Source organism: Stenella coeruleoalba (genome assembly GCF_951394435.1).
Source record: "Stenella coeruleoalba genome assembly, chromosome: 2".
In the NCBI taxonomy this organism is placed as follows: Eukaryota; Metazoa; Chordata; class Mammalia; order Artiodactyla; family Delphinidae; genus Stenella; species Stenella coeruleoalba.
This window is the reverse complement of record NC_137147.1, coordinates 178,749,465-178,775,274: the sequence shown is the minus strand read 5'-3', so window position 1 is coordinate 178,775,274 and position 25,810 is coordinate 178,749,465. Positions and strand designations below refer to the sequence as shown.

General features: G+C 42.5%; 1 protein-coding gene across 11 annotated transcripts in view; it reads right to left on the bottom strand.

The window, feature by feature from the left end:
• Positions 1-25,810, bottom strand: part of CACNB2 (calcium voltage-gated channel auxiliary subunit beta 2) — a 401,769-nt gene that overhangs the window by 22,570 nt on the left and 353,389 nt on the right. For 10 of the 11 annotated variants that reach the window (XM_079914389.1, XM_079914392.1, XM_079914397.1 and 7 more), the window contains 6 exons: positions 22,944-23,066; positions 20,913-21,049; positions 17,235-17,311; positions 12,042-12,175; positions 8,272-8,352; positions 7,756-7,814 (listed from right to left, as the gene is read on the bottom strand). In XM_079914389.1, the coding sequence (XP_079770515.1) occupies positions 7,756-7,814; positions 8,272-8,352; positions 12,042-12,175; positions 17,235-17,311; positions 20,913-21,049; positions 22,944-23,066 (611 nt within the window). Of the gene's footprint in view, positions 1-7,755; positions 7,815-8,271; positions 8,353-11,876; positions 11,892-12,041; positions 12,176-17,234; positions 17,312-20,912; positions 21,050-22,943; positions 23,067-25,810 lie in introns of those variants that run through there. The other variant, XM_079914391.1, reaches the window with a different exon arrangement.

The window sequence follows — 25,810 nt, the reverse complement described above, 5'->3', positions numbered from 1 at the left end:
GGCTCAAAATGAGAGCAACAAAATCTGGGAGCTGGAAAGAGTAGATGACTTAGACTGGAGACTTAGCCGAATAAACAAGCCAGCAGTAGGGAAAGTGCGGAGCAAAACAGAGGACTCACAAAACCTCTGAAGAAGAAGGTGAAGGGGGGACTAAAAACAAGAGATTTGGTTAGAAGTCTGTTTCACAGTTAGATCCCTCCACCTCCCCTCCACTACATCAAGCCACAAGGTGGCCATCCTTTTCCCGTGTGGTGTGAGACCATAAGTTTAGTCTCTCTAGGCAACAAAACAGAGGGCATCTGACCAGGGGATGCCACACAGAGCAGGGACAGAGAGAAGAAAGGATGCTAAATGTTGAGCCCCTAGCCCTCTTCCTCATCCTAGAATTTTGGTAGCCAAGTTTATATCCTCCAGGTGTCAAGAATGGAAGATTCTTCTCTGGGGAATCTGACCACCAAACAGAAAAGACCCAAAGATCAGGACTTTGGTGGTTTCCTATGAAGATCGTCCAGTGAGGTTGTCCTACAGGGAGACCCAAAGGGGACAAGCTGTACCTATCAGCACAGAATTTCCTTTGATGCCCTGTTCTTAAATTTGAGCACAGCAGTGTTCCTTGGGCATCTTAGGGAAACTTCTAACATGAAAGACCAAAACAAACAGAAAAAAATCAACTATGACTAACACCTAAAGTTGAAAGCTATGAGATGATTATATCTACAAAACCAGAACAAACTTCTATATAAAGACTCAGACTAAGAAAGAGTTTTTGGAAACTAAAAATATAACAGTAGAAATGAAAATTCAAAAGAGGGGCTTAGAAGACAAAGTTAAGGAAATCTGCTAAAGAGTAAAACAGAAAAGACAAACTGATGGAAAATCAGAGAAGAAAGGCATAAAAACTAGAGAATTACCCAGGAGGTTTAACTTCCAAATAACAAGAGTTACTGAAAAGAGACAATAAAGAAAACACAAGAGAAGTAAAAAAAAAATAAAAAATAAAAAATCTAGAATTAAGAGTTTGATTTTCCAAATGGAAAGGGGGAGTCCAGCACAAAGGATGAAACTTCCGCATCCAGACATATTCTTATAAATTTCATGACGCTGGGGACAAAGAAAAACCTAAAAGCTTCCAGAGGAAAAGGCAGGTCCCATACAAAGGTTCAGGAATGGAAATGCTTGTGCTTCTCAACAGCAAGAATAATTAACACAACACTGTAAATCAACGGCAATAAAAAAGTATTAAAACTGAAAACAAAACAAAACAAAAAGCACAGCAACAATGGAAGACAGAAAGCAATGGAGCAAAAATCCTTGAAAGTTCTGGGGGAAAGTTTTCTAATCAGAATTCCGTAACTATTTTAACTATCAATTAAATGGGAAGGTTGATCAAAGGCACTTTAAGACATTCAGGGTCTCAAAAAGTTTGAATGTCCTCTTTCTAAGGAAACTGTTGGAGGATGTTTTTGACAGAAACGATGGGTGTAAGCCTTGAAAGAGATCAAGTGATCTAGGAAAAAGGGGTTCACACCCCAAAAGAAGGTGAAAGGCATCCCAAGGAGAATGAGATGTCTCCGAATGACAAATGTGCACTCAGCACAGAGACACACCATCCAGACCCGAGCAGGACAGAACGTTCCTGGAGAGAAGGTTCAAAAAGGCACAGCTGAGGGACTATCGGATGTGTATGAATATATCGCGAGGAACTTGAGACAACCAGGGGAGAATGTGGGGCTTGACTGGTGCCCACTATATAGAAAATTAAGCACATGTAAAAAGCAAAATTATTAATTGCACAGAAACCACAAAGAAAACACACAAGAAAAAAGTAATGTGAGTATACAACATGGCTCATTGAAATTGTATTTACATGGTCATCATGCATCCAGTATACGGAACCAGCCAAAATTATGCTTTAACCGTTGGGAGACTGGAGGATGAGACGGATGCAGGTGCGTGTATGTGAGAGCGAAAGGAGGAATATGCACGAGAGCGCTAAACAGTCTGCACGGCAGGAAGCCCAGAGATAATGCCTAGCACTGAAAACTCAAGCAGCAAATGAAGCACACGATTTAGAGGCAAGAAATAAATACCAAGGGATCCAGTTAAAAGAGGTAAAACTAGTTGCCCTCTGAGAGCAGGACATTCAGTAAAGTGTGGAAAGGGAATCACTGGCTTTTGCAAAAAAAAAGAAAAAAAAGATCTCTTGATCTATATACTGTAAAATCCATCCTTTACTGTGTACACATCCCTGAATTTGGGCCAATTCATGAAGTCCTGTATCCACCATCACATTCATGACGCAGGACAGTTCCATCGCCTGCCCCACCCCACCCCTGTCAACCACGGAGCTGTTTTCCATCTCTATGGTTTTGCCTTTTCCAGAGCATCACTGTAGCCTTTTGAGCTGAGCCTCTTGCACTTTGCATAACGGATCTGAGATTCGTCCACGATGTTGTGTGTATCAGTAGTTCATTCCTTTTTATCACGGAGCGGGACTCCTATTTATAAAAAGTAAGTCTACTTGATTAAGCGTTTTGTACTTTGATGACAGGATTACTGAACGTGGAAAAAACGATAACCAGAAAAGAGATACTAAACACATCAACTTAAACATATTTAGTTTCCTTATGACTTCCCAAGGCATTCCCAAGTGAAACCAGACTGCTTACGTGGTTCTCTCTGTAGGCTGTGGAAGACAGCCACGGTTCTATTGCAACTCCTTAAGTCATTACTAGAGGTTCCGCCAAAAAAAACAGACCTTGAAAGTCCTAAGGGCCAAATTCTGGGGACAATTCAGTGTAGAGGAGCGGTCCTCAACCCTCACGGTGTATCGAAGTTGCCAGCAAAGATTTTACAGTTACACGAAGTCCCATCCTAGACTCTAGGTTTCGCTTAGTCACAGGTGGGATGTAAGTCTGTGGTGGGTTTTTTGTTTCTAAACCTCTGCAGATGATTCTAATATGCAGCCAGGGTAGATAACCACCGGTTTAGAAGAAGCTGTCTCACGTCTAAGTACATTTCCCACCTGACAAAGTGATGTAATATTTTCCAGGATGACTGATTTCCAGGAAGATTCCTTCACACAAGGTCACGGACCCATCCCTACAGAATTCAGTATGCATTCTGAACGCTTCTGTGTCGAGAGCTGACATGTTCAGAATCACTGGAGAGGACAACCGAATTCATCACTGATGGTGGCTTTCCTTCTTGCCCCCGACTTTCTTGTTAATTTACCTGTCGTGCTACTAGGTGAACAGGAAGATTGCTTTGTTCACGGGATGACACAGTTGTTTAGGGTGGATCCGACTGTAAATGGGCTCCTCTACTGCACATAACAGAAAGGATAATGGTTCATCATCTCTTCTTCGACCTGACACACTTAGTGCTATTTTAACAACCAGGACCATGACCCTGACAACTCTCCAGGGCTTCCACAAACGAACCTAACCGGGTTTCAGATGGAAAAGAATTCCTGTCAAGAATCTTTTCATCCTCAGCCCTTCCTTTCCTATTTTCTCCCTCTTGGGCTTTACATTTTTAAAAAAAAAATAAATTTTGTTTATTTAATAGATAATTCAGGAGTCATTCACTTTTCCCTTCTAGAATTACAGGTCTATTTAGAATTAGACACACCTGATACCTGGGATGAATTTCCACCCTCTGCTGCTGTCTGGTGACCAAAAGCAGACACCGAATGATTCAGTAACTCTGCGTGTCTTGCCTTGAATAAAAGAGTTAAAGTTTTGCACGGCTTTTTGAAATTCTCCCTTATGGACCCTCTTGCTTCCTTTGAGGGTCTTTATTTGGTGATCACAGGTCTAGAGTGTTGAACCCCAGTTTTATGAGATCAGATGAGCCAGGGCAGATCCACCCATAAAGCCATATGGAAATTACTTCTGGCCAGAAACAGAAGACGGATACAACATTGAGATATTGCCTTTGTTTGTTTCTTAAATGAGATCAATCTGGATGGCTGATACTTTAGAACATGGGTCCAAGATACACCCTATGGCTGGAATCTATCTTCCAAGTTCAAAACTTAGGTTGAAATAGAAGTGGTAAGTCAGGACACCCCACCTCACTTCCCCATCTTCGGCATTTAGAAAAGGGCAGTAGGTTAACTCAGGCACGGAAAGCAAAGTGCCTATTCTAGCAGAATTTTCTGGGTCAGCACGCTCGTGTAGACAATTCCAAATGGTGATAAATGACAAAGTCAAGAATAAAGAGGGGGAGGCTCTACATGGGCCCGATTAGAGGTATGCCTTTCATACGTGGCCAGAGCCTGATGGCCTTGGATCAAGCCAAGGACCAAGCTGTGTTTCCTGGCCTGAAATAAATTATATTTCATAAAGTTATGAAAAACCAAAGTATCCAATTAGGAGCCTTTGGGTAGGCAGACTTTGATTCTAAAGTCTTTTATTGAAACATAGATTCTATTTTTTTCTTGAAACATAGATTCTACTTTTTGTTTTCTATCTCTGTCCGTCCTTTGCTTGATGACTAACAATACTTATCCTGCTATAAAAGTTGCCCTCTTTGCCCGCCTCCCCTCCTGACTCCCACTGTGGAACAGCTGGAAGAAGGACTTTGGTTCTTGTCTTCTCTGAAGAAAGAATTCAGCAAAGAGACAGTGTTTATTAGAAGCAAAGTACGTGTGGAAGAGCACACGGGCAAACTGGCCGTGAGCTGTGTGCAACTGGGGTGGCTGAGGTCGCTTATATGGGGGCAGTTTTCTGGGTTGTCTCTGGCCAGTCATCTTGCTTGTGCCCATCTTTGGTCTGTCAAAGGGCAGCGGGCAACCAATTGCAGCTGCTCAGCCTAGGGCCTGTCTATCTCCTACCTCATGACCAGAAGTCAATATAAATCAGAAACACGTGTAGGAGCCTGTGTGGTCAAGGAAGGGAGTATTCAACTGAGAAATCTAAAAGAACAGTGCAACCTATAGATTCCATCTACTGTCCTTGTAACTGTCAGGTTGGAGAAGAAAGGGAATGTGGAGAAGAGAGGCACCCAACTTGTCTCATTAAAAATACAGAAGCATACCCTCGCTCTCTGTGCTCCCAGGTCCCTGCTAAGCTATTCTTAGTTTAAATTTGGAAGTTTCCATGTTAGACTCCAGTCCTATCTTTGGTGCTTCAGAAGTTGGCTTAACCTTTACTATGGTGCCCACTGGTTATTCGATTCAAGGCTTCCTTTCAATAGACCCTAAGTAAACTCCACGAAGCCAAGGCTGTCGTCTGATTTTGCGTCTCACGATGCTTGGCTCATAGAATATGCTCAAGAAGTATCTGCTGAAGGGATGGAGAGGCAAAGGGCTGGATTAAGTCCAAGCTGATTAACACGACACACTAAAGATGGGCCCGGCTTTGTTACCGGTCACCCCCTACCCTAGGGACTTCACCTGAAGACCTCTAGGTGGCGTTCAGGATGCACCTTCATGCCTGCACACACTTTAGACCCTCTACTGGACATGCCCTTCTCCTCCTAACTCACTGGTAAAATCTTAGGTACCATTTAAAAACCCTTCCTGGATGCTGACATCCCTAAGTCAGTGTCTTTTCATCCACTTGATGTTTTACTGCTCAAGGTCTCAGTGTATGGTTCACACATGAGCTCCTCACAGGCAGACACGGTGAATGGCTTCCACATCTCTGCATCCCTCCAGCAGACGTGTTTTCAACACCCATCCATTCATTGTTCACGCTGAGGACTGTTCTAGGCCTTGAGAACTGACCACCGTTCACAAAACAGACTAAAACCCTTGCCCTCGTGGAGCTTATATTCTAATTGTGGGAGAATGACAACAAAGGAAATGAATAAATAAAACTCATGAAACAGTTACGGGGAAAAAGTCAGGGAAGGAAGAGAGAACATGTGCTTGTGTGTGTGTGCGCGCGCGTACACCAAGGAGAATATCTGAGGGAAAGTTCCTAGCACAGGGGCTGCAAGTGCAAAGGCCCCGAGGCGGGCATGCATCTGCTGTCTGGAACACTCATAGGACAGCAAGGAAGTGAGAGGCAGGAAGAGCATGAGCAAAGGGAAGTGGAGTACGACATACAGTCAAAGAGAAGGAGCGGGTGGGATGTGGATGGTCAGACCACACAGGGCCGTGCAGGCCACCGGAAGGACTTTGATTTTCACTGAGGGGAAGAGAAGCCACCTGACGGATCCGAACAAGGGAGTGACGAGATCCAGCTCACAGTGTGACAGGGTCGTGAATTGAGAGCAGACTTGAAGGAAGCAAAGCTCGAAGCAAGGATACAAGTTAGGAGGCTGTTTACTGCACTAATCTCGGGAGGAGACGATGGTGTCTCAGACCAAATGGATAGCAGAGGATGCGTGAGAAGTGGGGAGATTCTTGATATATTCTGAAGAGACAGACAACAGCATTTGCATGTGGAACGTAAGGGGAAAAGAACAGTCAAGGACGAGTCCATGTTCCAGGGCGGAAGGTCTTGGACTGAGAGACGAAGAGGTATGGATGGAAAGGTGGAAGACGGAAAGGGGCAGGTCAGGGATGGGGGGAGTTGGGAGGTCAAACTTGAGAAGTCCATGAGACACCTCAGTGTCAGACACCTCAGTGATGATGTTGCACAGACAGTAGGACGTATGGGTCTGGGATTCAGAGGAGAGACCAGCAAAGAAATGCTATTTAAAAGCCCGACATCGAATGGAATCACCAAAGGAGGGAGTGTGGATAGAGGAGAGAAGACAGAGGACAGCCCTGGGCTCTCCAAGATGTCAAGCTGATGAGGAAGAGCCAGCCAAGGAGATGACGGAGCTGCTAGTCAGATAGAAGAAACCCAGAAAAGCATGGCTCTAGAAACCAAGCAGATGAAGTATTTAAAAGAGGATGGAGCAGTCCGCCATGTTGATTAGGAGGAGGGCTGAGGATCCCCTCCTGGATTTATCAACGTGAAGGTCACTGGTGATCTGACGTGACTAGTTTGGGGTAAGTGATGGGGAGGTAACTGGAGTAGGTTCAAAAGACTCAGGAGAGAGCAAGTACACACAACTTGTTCAAGGAGAGTTGCTATAAAGAAAAGAAGGAAAACGGGACAGCTAGAGGGGCATATGAGGTCAAATTTTGCCAAAGGGGTAACAACTCCATTTTTATGTGCTGATGGTGTTTCCATTAGAAGGAGAAATACTGCCGAGGAGAGAGGGAAGGGCTGTGATAGCTGTGTTGGTGTGGGGATGGGGAACTGGGACCTAGCACCCAGGTAGGGGTCATTGCTCACCGTAACAGGAGAAAAGGCGGAGCATTCAGGCAAATACACAAGGGGGGATAGGTGTGTGGTGGGATCGCTTGGACCGTCTCCTCTGTTTGCCTCTGTTTTCTCAATGAAATAGGAAGCAAATTCCCGGGAGAGCTCGAGAGGAGAAGGGTTTGATGAGAGAGGAAGTGGTATGAAAGCCTTTTAGAAGAGTAGAGAAGTGCATGGAAGAGGCATACAGGGTATGATTTCTGGGCAGCGTTGAGGGCCAGCTGATCATGAATTTAGGGTGAGATTCGTCAGCAGGGGTTTGGCCAAGTTCAGCTTACGGATGCAGGTGTAAGAACAGAGAGCTGAGGAGGTGCCAAGCAAATACGACAAATATTGACTGAAGCCGATCGAACTGAACGGAACTTTCTTCCTGTCACCACAGAGACTTCAGAAGTGAGTTTCCTCTTGGGATCACATGCCTGTCCCACCCAGGTTTCATCATCTTCACAACAAAAATCCACAAAACCCAGAATTCTGAAATACTCACCGCCCTTCGAATCTGTGTTTTAAAAAATCGAACAATGCCTTTTGCATCATATCTGTGACCTGCAATTGAGTAAGCAATAAGAGACAATAAAATATTACTAATTATGATAAAACAATTTTACTACCCTTAAGAATGTCTGAAAACCTGGGCTTTCCATTGGGAAAAAGTAGCATGTGAGGTCGCCCCTGTTTTCCGTCGCTGAGCTCTGATACAGTAACAATCAAAAAGACAAAGTTCCCCAGACTAACTCTGGGAGTGACAATTAATGACATCGCAAGGGGTTTCAGTCACTCTCCAGTTGATACTCTCTCTCCAGACTGAGTCAACTGTAGCTCACAAGGCGACAGCCAAGAAAACAAAATAGAACAGGACAGGTAGCAACGTACACTGTGGCTTGAGAACAACATGCTTTACTGCCGCAGCTCTTTTCTAAGTTCAAGAGTCAGGAGAGGGAGGTGGGGTCGCAAAGCAGTTCGGCATGCAAGGTCCAGGGTACTCCCGAGGGCAGCTACCTACCTCGTACCCCTTCAGAGAGGGGCCCACCAGGACCACAGGTCGCATAGAAGGGACCACGTCATAAGGAGGGGTGTGCTCTGTCTGCAGAGAGAGAGGAGATGCCTTCAGACGGTTAAAAGGCAGAAGGAACTCAAATCTTTTATGTATAAACTGTTCTGTCTCAACTCTGCTATACGAGGCAGTACCTTTCCAGACACTTCCTTTTTTTTTTTTTTTTTTCACTTGCCTCTTTTTCTAAATAAACCCAATCCAAGACCGGGTGGGTTTATTTCCTTCACGTTTCGAAGTGACTGAGCTCTCTACAGTTTTCTGGCTCTCCTTAAAAAATGCTCCTCACGTTCCTAAAGCAGGAGGGGCCGCTTTTGAACAGAAGCTAGTTGGTAGGACAGAAACATGCCTCATGCAGGAGAGGTGCTCTTAGGCTTGACTAGAGGTTAATATTGCTTTTCAGGTGGCATTTGAGTTTTCTCAAGAGTCGCGTGATCAGACCTCACGTGGTTAATTACAAGGACAAGAATTTGGGTCTTAGATGTTGGTCTTACCTGGATAAAACCTCATTTCAAAACATTACCAAATACTTGACAGTTTCTGTTTTGCTGTGAGAGTTTAGATGAGCCTGCATGCTTGTTCCGGTAGAGGGAATCACGATCACTATTCACAGCTGAGGGACTCACATTTTTAGATTTTTGGTTTCTATCCCTTGGAACTTAAACACTCGAAATGTAAGGTTTACGTGCCTTGGAGGGAAGGTGGTTTCTGTGTGTGAGATAATATATCCAAGCAGGCCTCCGTGGCCTCAAAAGGTTCATTGTCATCTTGCACATCTCACATGCTTCTTAAGAACTGTTTAGGAGGTGTTTCTGTTACATAACTAATTCATGCCCTCCCACAATAATTTATTTCTTTTTTAGAAGAGCAGGGGGAGGACCTAATTTTGTAGCAATTTCTAAAACTTGCAACAATTTTCAGCTCTCCTGCTTCCAATAAAATAACGAAAATAAAGCTTTTTCCAAAAATTAGATAACTCATTTGTTTGATAATCTTAAAATCCCCTATTTTAATAGCAGAAAATGTTAAAGTGACCCCAAAAATGACTTTTTTTTTTTTTTTAATGTAGAAGAAAGAGCTATGGCCTGAGACACTGGGATAAACAAATCATGGTGACAGGAATCTTCCTGCATTGAGGAGTGTCTGAAAAAATATATATTTTAAGAATCACACAGACCCAAAGAAAAATTTTCTCCAAACTATTTGGAGAATTTGATCACATCGCAAATGTGAACGTCATTAGTGTACCAGGCTGTCGCATGACAGAACATGTCACTGTTGCTTAAAATGGCCCTTCACGAACTTTCTGACTTTGATCGAATTTAACTCACTGGGGGGAAGGGGGAGGGGATGAAAAAGCATTTCAAATTCAAAAGGTTCCATCTGAGCTTTTGCCAAGAGTCACAGACAATCTAATCCAAGGCGACAAAATATTACTGTGACTGGGCTGTCAGATTTTACTGCTGAAAACTTCAGTGTTCAAAGTGAATTTTTTTTTTCTTTTTTTTTCAAAGTGAATTTTAATAGACACAATCAAGGTGGAAGACATTTTTAAACAGAAGAAAAAAAAAAAAACCAAGACAAACATAATACAGTGACAGCACAAATGCCACGCAAGCACCACTCTACAAGCAACTTAAAACGTGGCAAATAATCTCATCGTTGCATCTCAGGTTGTTTCTTTTGGTTTCTGAACTCTACATCGAAGCTGACCACGTCATCAGTAACATAAGAAGAATGAATACCGGTGCCGAAGGCATCATAAGCATATTCGTGAAATGATTACATTAAATTCATTCATCAAATTCATTCATGAAATTATTGCATTTATACCACCTGAGATCATGTTGAAAGTGTTTAGAAACCAAGTCCTTATAACTATGCCGTCTAAGAATACCTTTTCCACTGTTATAAGTTGCACGCACTTTAGGAACAGCTCCCAAGAAATTTTATTTCAGGTCTTTAAATATGCAGTGGCCCAGTATTGGACGGGTCTTGGGTTCCTTTGATTTGTGACTGCCGACTAGCAAAGTGTTGCCCGTGCTGCTAAGTCAGCCTTTTTATCAGTAGGGTAGCAGAAATGACCTTATTTGATGGAATATTGGTACTCTGTGCTCTACGGACCATGACACCATCCTTTTCATCTATCCTTTCCTGCTAAGTGTAATGTGTTCCAATTATTTAGTGGAAGAACTACGATAAACATTTTTCAAGTTCTGGAATTTAAGAGTCAGCAAACTTCAAAAACCTATCAGCGAACGTGGTTTTCGTTCCTGTCGCTGTTCTGTAAAGCCCAGAGCAGCTGAGCAAGGCTGCGTTTCTAGGTTTCTGCTGCTCTGAACACTGAGTCACCTGGCTGCACGTTTTAGCCGTGACAAGAAGACAGGACCAGAGACACGGACCCACTGTCGTGGATGGGCATCCAGCTGGGGCTTCCGGTGTTCACACAAAAATCCAGGTGTTTTAGTCTGTGCCTGGAGTGGCTAGGTCTTCCATGATGAAAGCAACCATAATTTACTTAAAAAATAAAACGAAACACAGTTCAGCATCGGACACCTCACTGATGACTCAGAGTTCCTCCACAGGGCAGAATCCTCGTGCACAGAGAAGAGCTCAGGGCGTGGACAGTCGAAGGGGGAGTAGATTCTACTCCACCCCTGAGTGTCATGAGAGGTTATGCCGGACTTGCTGACGTCACAAAGAATAACTCTAAAAGACAGCACAGCACAGCAGGCGGTGGGCAGTGGCGTGTAAAAGAAGGGAAGGAAAGAAGGGGATTGTAGGGGGGGTATCCTTAGAAAATAACGCTTTGGAGCTACAAAATGTGCTGGAGGAAACAGACTTTGGAATCAGTGGAGCGCAGAAATAGCCTAGTTTCCAGTCAGGGGACGGAAAACATCACTGGGTAGCATGTTGGTCGGCCAGCGGCACAGGCTCTACGCACGCACAGCCACCGTGCCGCCATCCGACGGGGGGATGCTGAGGTCTGAGTAACACTGGGAGAGGGTTTACACGTGACAACAGGAGAAACTCAGAGTAAACCGCCAAAACAAGCCTGCAGTTTCCCACCGGTCTTGTTCATCGGCAGATTTTGCTCCTAGTGGATCAGAAGTTTAAATGCTGACTAAATTAAAAATTGAAGAATTGAAAAAAATGTTTTAGTACAAGCTATGTCTCTGGATATCCTAAACCAGAATATAATGATGGTTTTAATAGGCTTGATTATCAGTTAAATTTCTGCAGAAGAGAGAGAAAGAGACAGAAGCATGCACAGGAGAGGTGCATTCCATGGAGTTGTCAGCGTTTGACGTTCCTTGAATGTTGGAACGAATGCCCTTGGGGGGGTAGATATTATTCCATCAAAAAGGCTAAGTACTGCAATGGTGATTTCACAGGTCACTCACCGAATTTAGTTGGTTGGAAATGCATGGACTCAGTTAGCGGCTTGATAGGTTCTTTTCATAGGACAGAACTGATTGTATCGAATAAAACTGTGGGATTGAATGCTAATGATGCCAGGGGCAGGATAAACACAGCTTATGTCAATGTGAACTTACCGATTTCTGCTTCTGCTTAGCTACAGCAGCATGGAAAAGAAACAAAGAATAACAAAGCATGCATGTTATTGGCTTTATCAAGGACGCAGACAGTCCACAGGACTAGAAATGTGACGTAGTGCAGTTGGGCACGTGGACAGACGCAAGCTTGGAAGTTCATGTTACCTTCTTAAAGAAGGGCATTCTTTTCTCTTTGGAGTGGGGTGACGTTACACTGTTTGCACTGGGTTTAGGGGAGCGGTGGTTTGCTGGAATATCATTGTCTTCTGCATCTAAGCCAGTAGCATCTATGTCTATAGCTATATACAGACAAACAATTCAAAAATCATCAGGTAGACAGGAGAGGAAAAATCGGTTATCAAAAAAATAAAACGAAAAGCAAACAAAACTAACCACAGTCAAAGATCTATCATGAGTGCTCAGCACAGTAAACAAAGTACAATTTCAAGGTAAAGCACATGAAGAATGTAATCAAATCAAACAGAAAGATGCTCTCATAATATCTGTGTGCTTGGACACATCAGTTTCACGCTACATCTCTCGAGTAAGATTTTTCAGAGAAACAAGTTTTTAATTTGTAGTTTTGTTTCAAATATACTATGATATTTTCCAAATCAACTGTCTATGAGTAACAGGACAGAACACCTTCACTTCTTCCCAGAGCTTAAAGCAGCTTTCAGATAACCAGCAACTACATGGGAAACCTTTATCACATTGTGCCTCTGATATCTTATTGCGCTTGGTTTTGTGTGAAAATAAGGGCAGTGTGAAAAGGTTCACCGAAATCACAACAGGCACTTGAGGGAAAGAGAGAATAGAAAATCCTAAACCCAGCAACACAAAGAAGTTATACACAAGGCAAATGATTCTGGAGGGACCAGGATGGACCAGATTAAAATGATTTCAGATGATGTGAGCACCCCCGAGGCAGGCCTGATTGAAGACTAATTGGAAACCCCTGGATCCAATGATGTCCAAATGAAATGAATCTCATACAATGATCGGCGCCTCCCGATGATTTGATATAAACTCACTGGATTACATGAGAGGCAGTTGCAGAAGGGCAGGCAGACCCGAGAGAATATGCCACCGACCTCCTCATCTGGAGAATGAGGGGTTTCGATCTGTGGTTCCACATGTTTTCAACTTTATAACTCTCGGGTCCTGAAAACAGAGCCCTGGAGAATTAAGTCTCCAGTGAAAAAAGATCCAGCATCTCACTGTGACGTTTATACTGTGCATCCACGCGCGATCACGCGCGAATTCGATCCTCGGTGGAATCAGAGCTGGAAGGCATTTGAGAAAATCAACTGCAACTCTCTTGCTTTTCAAGATCGAAAAGAAATTCTCAGAGTTGAAGGGACTTGTTTTTGGTGAAAACTTGGAATCTAGCTCTTCTGCCTCTGTGATGCTGTACGACTCTCCGGCCGAGGTCCCGCCACAATCCCGGTACCCTCATCCAATTGCCTAAGCTTCCCAGGTGGGCTCGTGTCCTCAGCGTCAGGATTCAGGAAGATATTACAGAGCTGAGCTCACTAGGAAGTTATTGTGTCCTTTAGGTGAGGTCACGTAGAAGAAGAGAGGAAGAAATCGACTCGCCCCGGGACAGCATCATATCACACATGTAGCTCTCTTAACAAAAACCACAGTACATTCAGACGTAAGGACCAAAATTACTATTGCGAAAGGACGGACGGCTCAGTGTTGCAAAACCTTAGCTTCCATTCCCTGTGAAACATAAGCTGCCCGGGTGCTCCTGACAGCCGCCTGGAACCTTTCCAAATGACTGGAGATCATCTGACAGGCATCACGTTATTTTTCAGTGTTGAAGTTATTACAGATATTAGATGATTCACTCAGCCTTTCGAAAACTAGGCTCTCCTGTTGAATTGTTCCTCTGCATTTGATTAGGTCGAATCTCTAGGATGGAGCGAACACCTGACATCGTTAGCACAGCGTTGCAAATGTCAGCTCTTGCTTGCATGAAGATGAGGTAAGAATGCTCTTTCTCCAGTGACAGTCATAACACAATGAGTTAATTTCAGGTATATAGTCAGGCATACCTAGTAGGTATGCCTTTCTCTTTGCCCCATCTATGCCTTTGCATAAGCTAAGAGGTTCCGCACGCGTTGTAGAATGGAAACGTTATGAAATGTGCCTAGTGGTTTGAACTGATGCTGACTTGCATACCACCCGATGATGCTTTTCCCTGCATCTCAATTTAGGGAGCATGTTATTCACGTCTTCCTGGGTGAGACGGAGAGGATCTGGCTCAGTTTTTCATTATCCCTATAGTATGCCTTAAGTCAAACCAAATAAGCTTCCCTTCTGGTGCTCAATTCCCATATGCTCCTACCTTTCTAGTCTTTTACGGGGCTGATAAAGGCCACATTCAAGGGACAGTCCCCTTGAGAGCCTCTCTGAAACTGAGGATACCTAATGGCCTGTCACTGTTGACAGGACCCTGGGATGGCAAAGTTCGTGAACTGAATTTTATGATCTGTCCATTGGGTTTTTGATTTAAAGGAAGAGTGGAAACGTGTAAAAAGGTGAGCTGTACCATTGCCCAGATATTCGGCTGCCCCCTCACATAGCCTGAGTCAGGTTTGAAATTTACCTGTATTTGGACACAAGGGCTCAAAATCCTAGATTGAGGACTTTGCCATCTACTACTGATTTTGGCTAACTGAAATCTAAAAGCATCTGGGTTTGTCCTGAGACGCAGAATCCTAAAACACTTGGCTACCTTCAGGACACGTTAAAGAAATGTACTGTGCGTTAAGGGGCGCCTTCAACTCTTTTCATAGTTCTGTATATACTTTATTAGGTTCAGATGGTTCTCCTCGTGCTGAGAGAGGTGAGATGTTCCCCTTTCTCATTTCATACTTGCATTGGCATACCTTGGCAAACCTTAGTATTTACTTGGGAAAAACCGCTTCCTTTAAAAAATAGCTTCTTTTCTTCACTAGCACGCTTTAGTTTAAAAATTATTTATTTATTTGGGCAGAGACCCTTGGGAACATTTCTTGAACTCTAAATTTAGATGTAATCTTAGACAGTTGGGTCGAGTTGAGTGGCATGCTGGGGCAGAGGGTGCAGACACACATGTGTAGGTATGGGGTACGCGCTGTGCAACCAACTACTACCTCATTCCCCAGGGGTGAGGTGGAAATTTTTCCTTTTCCACATCCTGGAGAACCTCCAGTTATATTTCCTCTGGGCAAAGGCTTCTGTTCTTTAGTCTCGCAATGAGTGAGGTGAATTGTAGGTAGGGCCTCGGGAAACAAAGATGACGATGATGATAGGGGACCTATCCACATTTGATAGATTAGGCAGGGTTCCCTGCAGGCGGGGTGGAAGACTCTCTCTGTAGAATTTTCTGATGTCTTCAGTTCAGTAAGTTGTAGTATTGATACGAAAGTTATAGCAGGAGCCTGATGGACCCATTATACATTTTGCAGTTGGTTAAAATTTCCCGTTCACTTAGTCACAGTGTTTTCTACTCTTGGGATTCAGAAAAGTGATTCCAAAGTCCTGTCTCTGTATAAAACTCAGGGAGTGAAGTTTACAATCTCTTTTTTATCTTTACACTGTGGTTTTAATTTTTTTTACCATGTCAACACTTCCACATTGTAAGGCCAAGATGATGGAGAGATTGTTTTCCGAAAACAAAAATTATCCGTGTTTTAAAGAACATACTTCGTAGTTAACTTGTCTTTTTTTAAACTGAAGTATAGTTGGCTTACTATGTTGCGTTAATTTCTGCTGTACAGCAAAGTGATTCCATTATACATATATATATATATATATATATATAACATATATATATATTCTCTTTTATATTCTTTTCCACTATGGTTGATCTCAGGACATTGAATAAAAAAATCATCTGTATTATATGAAACTCTTAATTGAACTTGATGCTTAGGAATGCCTAACATCTGGCTACAAAAATGAAATGTTATTTTCCAGACACACTGACTTATTCTTCAGGAAGCACGTGCCAGGTCTCGTGATGTGGCCGAAACGGTGAGAAGGCTACATTTCGGTTACAGGGAATGGAAAACCCCTCCCGGTTGACGGAAGTGGGGTTGACAGTCTGGGGCCAGAGCTGCCACTTTATCACAATGTGAACTGGCGTTTTCCCATTTCTGGAGCCTCGTGACCGTCCTCAGGACTCTCCGGGACAGTTTTGAAGACACAGAGGAAGAGTATAAGGTTTGTATCATAATCCCTGCAACTCCACCCATTGGAGAAAGGGCACAGATAAGCCCCCTGTCGCCTGGGCACTCAGGGAACATCTACTCAGCCACCATCAAGAGAAGACACCAACCTCACACCGTACCTAAAGGATTTCGATGCTTCCTTTCAAACATATCATTTGACTTAGTTTGGGGCAACTTAGAATTATTGCGAGTTGTCAGTACCTGGTTTTGGAAATCAGTACACCTTCTAAAATTACTTCTCATTGTGCTCAGATTTTGCTCGCTCAACAAGTCCTCTAGTTTTTCCTAAGAAGCCCGGCATCGTCTCTGAAAGCTGCCAGCATCCAGGAACAAGGCATGATCGTCAGCAACGAGGGGGGTCCTGCTCTTGAGGCAGTCAGAGTGCAACTACGTTGTTCCTAGACTTCTCCACGGATGCGTGCTTCTCTGTCTTTGACCTCGTCCCACTTCCAGCTTCCTAGAAATCCACAAAAGCTCCACTGGCCACCCCTTATCACGTTACTCTGGCTCTCAATTGCACCTCTTAGCGAACGAAGACTCTGATCATGGGTTTTCATCCAATTTGACCAATTCGTCTCCTGTGTACATAGAACTCCAAGTTCAACACGGAATGGCAGAGTTGCCAGATTGAGCAAATACAAATTCAGTTAATGAATTTCAGCTAGACGATGAAAAATTTTTCAAGTATGTCTGGTACAATATTGACTTCTACTAAAAGTATGATTCATTGTTTATCTGAAATTCACATGTATGTTGGTGTCCTTCTTCAGCACTTTGGAAAGAAAACAGTACTCACTCTTCCTACCAGCGTGGCTGTAGTGGACTTCCATCCATTTACTGCCCATGACACTGCCGGGGACCATGGTGGTGGTCAGGGCTAGAAAGTCAAATCCGCTCACCACTTTGATCATCTAAGCAGTGAACACACTGACACCGTTTCTTTTCTTTCAAAGCCAGAAAGAAAGTTGCCCCAATGGTCCCTAACTCCAGGTGGCCACACTCATTTCTGATCCCTCTGAACACCTCAAGGGTTAACCTAGTGATTCAGTCTATGGAAACTCACACAACTAGGTAAAGACGGAGGAAAGCATGAAATGCAGTATGTACCGTTCAGCACTTACTACCTACTTACCAGATGACGGAGGTGTAGATTTTCTGGAACTAGGTACTATGTCACCCAAACTGGATGATGAATTTCCTCCTGATTTACTGGAGTAAAGCAAAAATTTATATTACAACTGACACTTATTTCGGAGATTAAAACATCTGTAATGCTCAATAAACATGATTTACTCATTATGTTTTTATTGAACTTTAAATCTGTCTTGCCTCCAAGGAGGCAAAGAGTAATTTCCCAGTGGAGACTCCTAGAGCGCTCGACATAGCCGTGTCAAGGTCTCTGTTGCAAATTCAGGGATTAATTTGAAAAGGCCCTGAGAGAATGGAAGAAAACTTGGGTACTTGCTGCAGTCCTCAAATTCTCTGCCAGGATCCCAGACAGATAAGAGCAAAGATTTCCTCTGCTTCTTATTTTCAAGACTTGGAAGCAGTGTGCAAACCTGCAGGCTAACAGCCAAACGTCTTGTTTAATTCTTGTTGGGTTTCTGCTCCTTTGTCTTAGCTGGCTTCTTTTTTAGTGTACCAAGATGGAACGTATTCAAGTTTTTACAAGCAACCTATTAAAAAAATCCCCAACAACACAGCTATGCTAAAACCTGCCAACCTTTAAAAGACACACGGGGGAACACGAGAAAGTGTTCTATGATTTAACCCTCAGAGTGTATCTGGAACATTCCTCAAGCATGGCTAAACGTGGAGGATTCAGCTTGGTTCATTTAGGAACCATCTGAACAGTGTATACTTCAGAACTACCAAATTCTATCATGAATCCAAGACACGCCTTAGTGTCTTAGAAACTTTGGGGTTAATATTAGAACGGTGGCATTTATGTTTTTACCAGTGGCCAGCATGCTAAATAATACACCACACGGCCCCTTCACAGAGGTGGATAGAAAGGAACATTTTAAAAGAGTGACATGGAATTTCAGCAAGACAGTCTCATGGCCAAATGTTTATTGTCATAGCCAAGCCAGGGTCTAGTGGAAAGAATCCGCTACAGTGTCTATGCATCCAAGGGTGATAATTAATATTCTGTAAATATTTACATGGATTTACTATTTCATGAATATTAGTATGAAAATATAAGTTCCACTAAAATACCAGTGACAGGCTGAATTTTATTGCTACCATTCTGGCATTTTAATGTGTAAAAAAGACAAACATCAAAAGCTTTAAGCAAGACCAGGAGGCCTCTGTATCTTTTTCAGGTTCTTAAAAGATATCCCAGCACGTTTAATAAGGATACCAGATGATATGTAAAAGTAATAAAAAGTGGTATTTAGAGAAGCCATTTCTGGCAGTTATACAAGAATGCCCATTACCAAGCCCAACGCGTTTTCTTCCACAAGTTTTTTTTTTTCTTTTTTTAAACTGCTAAGTCTAATTCCAGTTCAAACTTGGGTTTGTTTTACATTCGCTTCGAATTTCCGTAACAGTCAAAGTATTATTTGAATTGTGTAAAATTGTGACAAACACTGCAAAGAGTTAAAATGTTCAGAATGCAAATTTGCCCTTCATGTTTAATTCTATAAAAATGCTACGTTCTTGAGCTGTTCTCCAATTCTACTGCCTTTGATTTCTGCTGATTTTTTTAATAATTTACACATCTGAGTTTTATAATACTGCTGAATTCTGAGTTTTATAATACTGCCTGAAAGTTATGCCCTCAAAACATAAGTGTATTTAAAATGTTTGGAGACAGATGTAAGAACCTCTGAAAACAAGAAGAAGTATTTTCACCTACTTGGGCAAAAGCTTAGGTAAAGAGACAGGACAAAATAAAATCCAGAAAAATCAAAGGAAAATGAATATGGTTACAGGAAACGTAAACGAGTTCCTTAGAACAGGTATGAGGTGTTACACTACTCAAATACAGATAATTTATAGTTCTTTAAGGAAAAAATGCAATAGCAAAATAACACAGCTAATACAGTAGATAAGAACAATAACGATTCGTTCTGTGCTTGCCTGGACAGGCCCTGGTTGCACGATTTCACAGCACATAGGCCTCTGAAGTCAAGCTACAGACAGATGGATTTTGGTTACCTCCTGATTCTACCTTACTTGCTGTGCAACCTTGGTCAAGTTCCCTAAATTCTCTCAGCCTGTTTCCTCATCTGCGAAGACGAGGCCCAAATACCTACCATTCCTGTACGTTCTTATAAAGCTGAGCTGATCGCTAATGGCTAGACCAGGGATCCCCAGCTGGGAGGCAAAGGAAACCCTACCTTCTTAACAATTTGGCAAAATGTCTCCCATCCTACTCCTTGAGAAGTAGTTTTCCTTTCTCAGTTTGTATATGAAGAAGCAGAGAAAGATTGTATTAACTAGCATTAAGAAACCATTCTCAATACAGAGAATAGAAAAAGATACAATAAAGCCAATACAAGACTAGAAATCAAAAAAATGGCATCAGATCTTCAACGTCCTACAAGAAAGATGCCCGGCTTTGTATATCTACACGAATCTACTTTTATATGACCAAATGCATTCACAGTCTGAGGGTCCCCAGTAACCCAGGGATTAATAAAAGTCAAATATGGGCTAGAGGTCTTGAAAAAGGGAAGAATCCACCTGAACTAAAAGAGCCTGAGAATTATAAAATACTAGTGAATGAAGATGGATGTTCCAAACCACAAAGCATCTTTTTTTTTTTTTTTTTGCGGTACGCGGGCCTCTCACTGCTGTGGCCTCTCCTGTTGTGGAGCACAGGCTCCGGACGCACAGGCTCAGCGGCCATGGCTCACGGGCCCCGCCGCTCCGCGGCATGTGGGATCTTCCCGGACCGGGGCACGAGCCCGTGTCCCCTGCATTGGCAGGCGGACTCTCAACCACTGCGCCACCAGGGAAGCCCGCATCTTCTATTTGACTTGTTTGTGGGCACTTGGAAAAATTCTTGCTAACACTGATATATGGTCATTGACAAAGGATTCTGCATCACTATGGGAAAAAATAAGATGTAAGCTTCAGAAAACAGAAGCCTAGCTATTCACATTAAAGAAAAGACTTGCCAGTAACACACCCTTTCACAGGGAAAAGCAAACCATGTTCCTGGACTTGTCTGCGGGGGGCTCAATTTAATATTCACTCCATATGTGAGGAGCCCTTCTAATGATTCTAGCGAGGGGCAAACAATCTCAAGAATTCTAGGGAAAAAATCAATTGGCCCAGCCTATTACATAACTCATCTAATTGCTACCTCCAGTGACAATTTACTGAGTTTCCCTTTAAGTGTTGAGCAGTGGGGCAGAACTGAAAATTGAGTTTCTTAAGTGAAAATGAAATTAAAAGACCACGAGAGCTGCTCTTTGCTGAAATCTGAGACGGTCATTTCTGAAACGTCTTCCGGCCATGCCAGGCGGCTGCGGACACTGGGATTAGTCACCGGGATTGCTCCATGCCAGGGTATGTTCAGCAAAAGATTAAACTTCAGAATTTCCTCAGCACTGAAGCCTGAATTTAATACTCTATGACCTTAGCTCTTTTCATTCATGGTCATACTTAATTTGACTCTCTCCAGAAGGGGATGAAAATGAGAGGCTGGATGAAGTGTTTTAAATGCAGGATTTGTGATGCTCTCACCAGTCTGCTTTTGAACGCATAACAAAGACTGTAGAATCCGGCAACTGACAGTACACGCATGACAGTACAGTCTGGACTCTGACGCGAGCACTTGGTGCTTTGCTCCTACCTGGAGTAGAACCTCCCTTGCTTGGCCCTCTGTTCATGCTGCAGCCTCGTATTCTCGAGCTTGACTGGGCTTGGAACGAATCCGATTTCACAGCCTTCTTTAACCAATCGCCCTATCCACCAGTCATTGTTAAATTTCTGAACGGAAAATCAGAATTGTCAAAATCAGTGCACAGAAGTTAAACAAATCTTCACATCCTTTTTCTTCCCCATTGACCATTTTCACTGGAGATAAGTATGGTGGCAGTGACAGCGAACTCAAATATTGCAAGTCAGGAAACCCTGTTCCCGTGTTGAGTGTGTGCTAAGAGCAAAGTATTTTCCGGGAGCTCAACAATCCCTCTCCCGCCTGACTCTGCCCTCACTCTCCTGGCCTCGAGACCTTCCTGAATTCCACTGCAGCTGCTGGCACCATGAGTAGGATAAACTCTTCTTGTTCAAAGATGAACGGGTCTTCCTGACAAGAGACTAGCAGGAACTAGGGAGTGTTACAGAGGTCCTCCTCTTATATAATCAGATTAATTAGAAGTATTAAGAGTGAGTGAGAAATATTGACATCGACATGAGATATCTGATGTCAGAGCAAAATTTACCTTTGTGCAAACAGGTGTGTAATGACCACAGTCTGGCGTTCACAAATGACTTCTCCACTTACGTGGATGTCGGCCATTTCTCTCTTGTGCCTGGACTGTCTGTCCTAAATCTTTAGGATACGGTTTGATGTCCCTCGGCTGAAAAGTAGTTTTCAAGCCTGTTCTCGAACATTTCAAAGAAGGGTGGCCACTCTGTTTTTCTTTTCCTTCTTCTCTAAGCATCAGCCCTTGGGGATGAGAGCCTAGATTCATCTAACTTCCTGCTGTAAAGTGAGATTCTAGGCATGCCATACTTCAGAAATTATTTTCTGTCTTCCCTTCCTGGCCAAACAGAAATAACAGCTCTTTTGAAAAGTTAAAGAAATGGCAGGCTCTACATTCTCTCGTCTCTTTTCATTGGCAGTTATCACCACTTGCTCACAGCCTTTAGTGCCTGAGCAGTTAAACCGGCATATGCTCCATCCTATATATGATAGTTTGCCTCTGCTAATCCCCAACTCCCATTCCTTCCCTCCCCTACTCCCTCTCCAAGAATATTACAAAGAATATATATATGTGTATAACGGAATCACTTTGCTGTATGGAAGAAATTAACACAACATTGCAAATCAACTATACCTCAATAAAATTTAAAAAAAATCCTTAGAACCATAAAACATTTTTTTACAAATGCTCCCTAGGAGAGGCCGTCCCCCAGCTAGAAGTGCTCCAATTGTAAATTCCTGCAGGCTCAAGAAAACCTCAGACTCTCGCACCTAGAACACGTAAGGGGAATTTCTGGCCACTTCATACAGTGTTCTGCAAAACAGGCACTTGATAAATGTTGACTCAAAATAAACCTTAATTAAGAGTGAATTTTTCCAGTTTACAGATTGAGTCACTGTTAACAAAAAGTGGAGGCTTTTGGTATGGTGGAAAAGGGATGTTCCCGACATCTGGTTCTTGCCTTGTTGGCTGTGACTGCATCCGTTCCCCCTTCCCCTGCAGAAATTTACCACCAAAGAAGGAGAATGGGCAAAAGTGGCCTGAGTTTAGACCCTGCTAGCAGACAGGAGAGATCATGAATTCTAGATACTATTATTAAACCCTCCCCAGATGGTTAAACTTGGGACACGAGGGAAAAATGTCACACGGTCAAGGTTAAACCTTAACACAAAAAGTACAGGTTAAGTATAAAAAAAGGATCATCTACCCCAGTGGTTCTCAATTTCTGGGTCACAGAGCCCAGGGGAGCCTTGAGGTTATTCCAAGAGGCCTGTGACTTTTTTCTTCTTTAAAAAGGTTATATTTATATTAGAAAAGCTTGAGAGGCACTGATTTCACGTGTATGTTATCCAACCGCAGCTACACGCCATGCTATTTCACAGCAATGAGAAGTAAGAAATGATGCTTCAAGGTAAAAAAATCATGTGGATAGAAATTCCAATTATTCTCCTTACTTCCTTAACATGCAGAAAATCTTTTGCTTCGAATGAGATGGCCATGCCTGGCACTGGGACGTCGTCTTCATGGGCTGCACTATAGCTGACATTTGTCCGGACTGCAAATGCAACGGGCTTTGTCTAAAATGGGAAAAGGAAGGGAGAAAAAGATTGAAAAAAAAGAAAAAACAGCATTCCCTCTCTTTCCCCCTCAAAGTACAAACACACACTGAATAACTGTTGTCACTGCTGTTGCTTTTCCCAACTTTGGTTCTTTATCACAAAACAGCTTATCAATATTTACAAACCTTCGAGCGCTCAGCTATACTACCCATTTCCGAACTAGAAAAAGGCCACTGTGCTCTTTGAAAGCATAACAAGTAATGAAGGTGAAGAGGAACTACTGAAATAGGAGTTTACAACATAATAGCTTGTAGCAAATGGAAATCAAGAAAAAGACACAGGATTGAAATGCCCACTTCTTGTGTTTCAGTGAAAAAGACTTAGCCACTGCCATCTCCACCCCAAACATGTACTTTAATTAATAATAAATGGCATAATTCCAAAAGGTACAATGTTTTGGATGAAGAAAGAACCACGGAATGTATCTTATGACCACAAACACTGTATTCATGGCGGCCGAGCATCGTGAAAGCAATGACCTTTTATTCTATTATTTTCCTCCTTGAGTTCACTCAGCCACTAAAGATGATAACGTTCATTAAGCTATCCTTCATTATTTGATGCTTTGCAAATATACAGATACATATTTGTCCTCTATCTAGGCAACACCTGTTTAATCACAAGGTGAAAAAATAGGCAAACTCAGAAACGGTGAAAAGAGGGATTGCTCTAACTGGCATTGTGTTTCTTTCGCATTGTGGGCACGTGGATTTCTTCTGAGCAGGTTCTTCCTATTCAAAGAGCTCTTCATCGGGACTGCTCATGAAGGACAAGAGGGAATTAGAACAGAAAGAACCCATCTTCACTTCCGAATCTTCAGAGTTAATGCATTCTAGCTGACTACTGTCTGGGTTGAGGACTGAGCTCATAAGAGCCACGGAGTTACTCAGATCCATCCACAACATGTAGAGTGGGAAAGGAGGACCAGGTTCTAGACATGGGCACAGTAGGCAGGAAGTGGACTGAAGACACGAAATGCATTTCTGGGCATCCCTTACGATTTTTTATTAAAAATGTAAGAGGGGCTGCTCCTCATATGGAAATACAAAACTTAAAAAAATAGAAATAAAAGTTGCCTACAGTTCTACCACTGAAACACAATTCTCGATTGTGGGATAGTATTTCCATTTTTTCCTGAAATTAAAAAAATTTTTGATTCCCACAGCTATAATCATAATATTTTACCCAATTCGTACCCAATTTTTACCCAATTCTTAACACAGTTTTTCAGGTGATACACTTTTAAAATTTTTATTTATTTTTTTTAGGGCATCATTCTCTATTTTTAACAAAAATAACTGAGGGCATATTTTGAAGACAGGGCAGAGCCACTTATCATGCATCTGGTTTTAACAGATGATAGACTTTTAAAAATCTACCATTTAGAAAATGACCTCAACCATTCAACACTTTCTGGTGACATCTAGGTTTAAAATTTTTTTCACTATGATAAATATTCTGCTTTGAAAAATCTCTGTATGAAAAGCCTCTATTTAGAATTCTTTCCTGGGGACACATTCCCAGAGGTAGCATGAGCAAGCCATGGGTCATCAAGACCTTTTAAACTTCTGTTCCAAACTACTGCCCAGATGAGCTGTGCCGTTTTAAACTGCAAGCAGCAGTATAGGTTGGTGCCTTTTTCCATAAGATGCAGTCTTAATCAGACTCAGTTTTACTACTAGAAATAGCATTTTCTTGAGTATATTGATCCATTATTCAAGAGAGTTTCTGATCCCAAAAGTATAAATCCAGGATTTTTTTCTATGACATGATCTCTCGTCTCTCTCACGGACCTTTTAAAAAATTTTAAAAAGATAACAGAGTTTAAGTGTATCCTATATATGTAGCACATACATATTTTAAAACCACTGGAAGACATAAATTTTAAATGTACAACTCTAAAGAGTATCCCATGAAAATCTCTTGTCTTTTATCCAAAGACCAACTTTTCAGACACTAGAGTAGGAAGAGGGAACAGTGAGAAAAAAAAAATAAAGGGGTGGTAAAGTTAGCCTATAATAAGCGGGGCCACAGGTAATGATTTTATGCTCTTAGATTAAGACTTCAGTTCAGAATGTGGAATTCCCTTCTGGGCTCACCTCCTATAATCGACCATGCTCCCCTTAGACAAGGAGCTTCATATAGGAACCGGCTTTACAGAGCATACGGGTAGGAGAGAAGCAAGCAGAAGCCCGTCCCTCAGTGTCTTTACTTCAGGAACTATATTTCTAACTTACAATGTAGAACAGACAGGGTGGAGGGAAGATAAGAAGGCTTATCAGCTGGAGAGAAAGAGGCAGGATGCTGACCAGGGGGGATCAATGGACGCCGTCATTTTTGAGTCGCCGAACTCACTTCGGCTCCATCTAGCTTAAGCAGCACATCTAGGATATGGAAGATATCGTCTACATCAATTCCACTCACGTGGGTTCAAGAACAGAGGGTTTTAGATGAACCTGGATTTGAACGTTGATTTATTTACAGGGAGCGTAGTCTGAACAAATTCCTTTAATCTCATGGAGTGTGTTTCCAAGGCTAGGCTACTGTTTGGTACACAGAGTGAGCTCAGTACATGAGCATTTTCTCTAGACTAAAAGAACGACCGTACATACATGAATGTTTCCCAGTAGTCACTCACCTATGAAGGCTCAGCACATGGTTTCCTTTGTGGTCTGCACTGTAACCCACCTCACACCAAACTA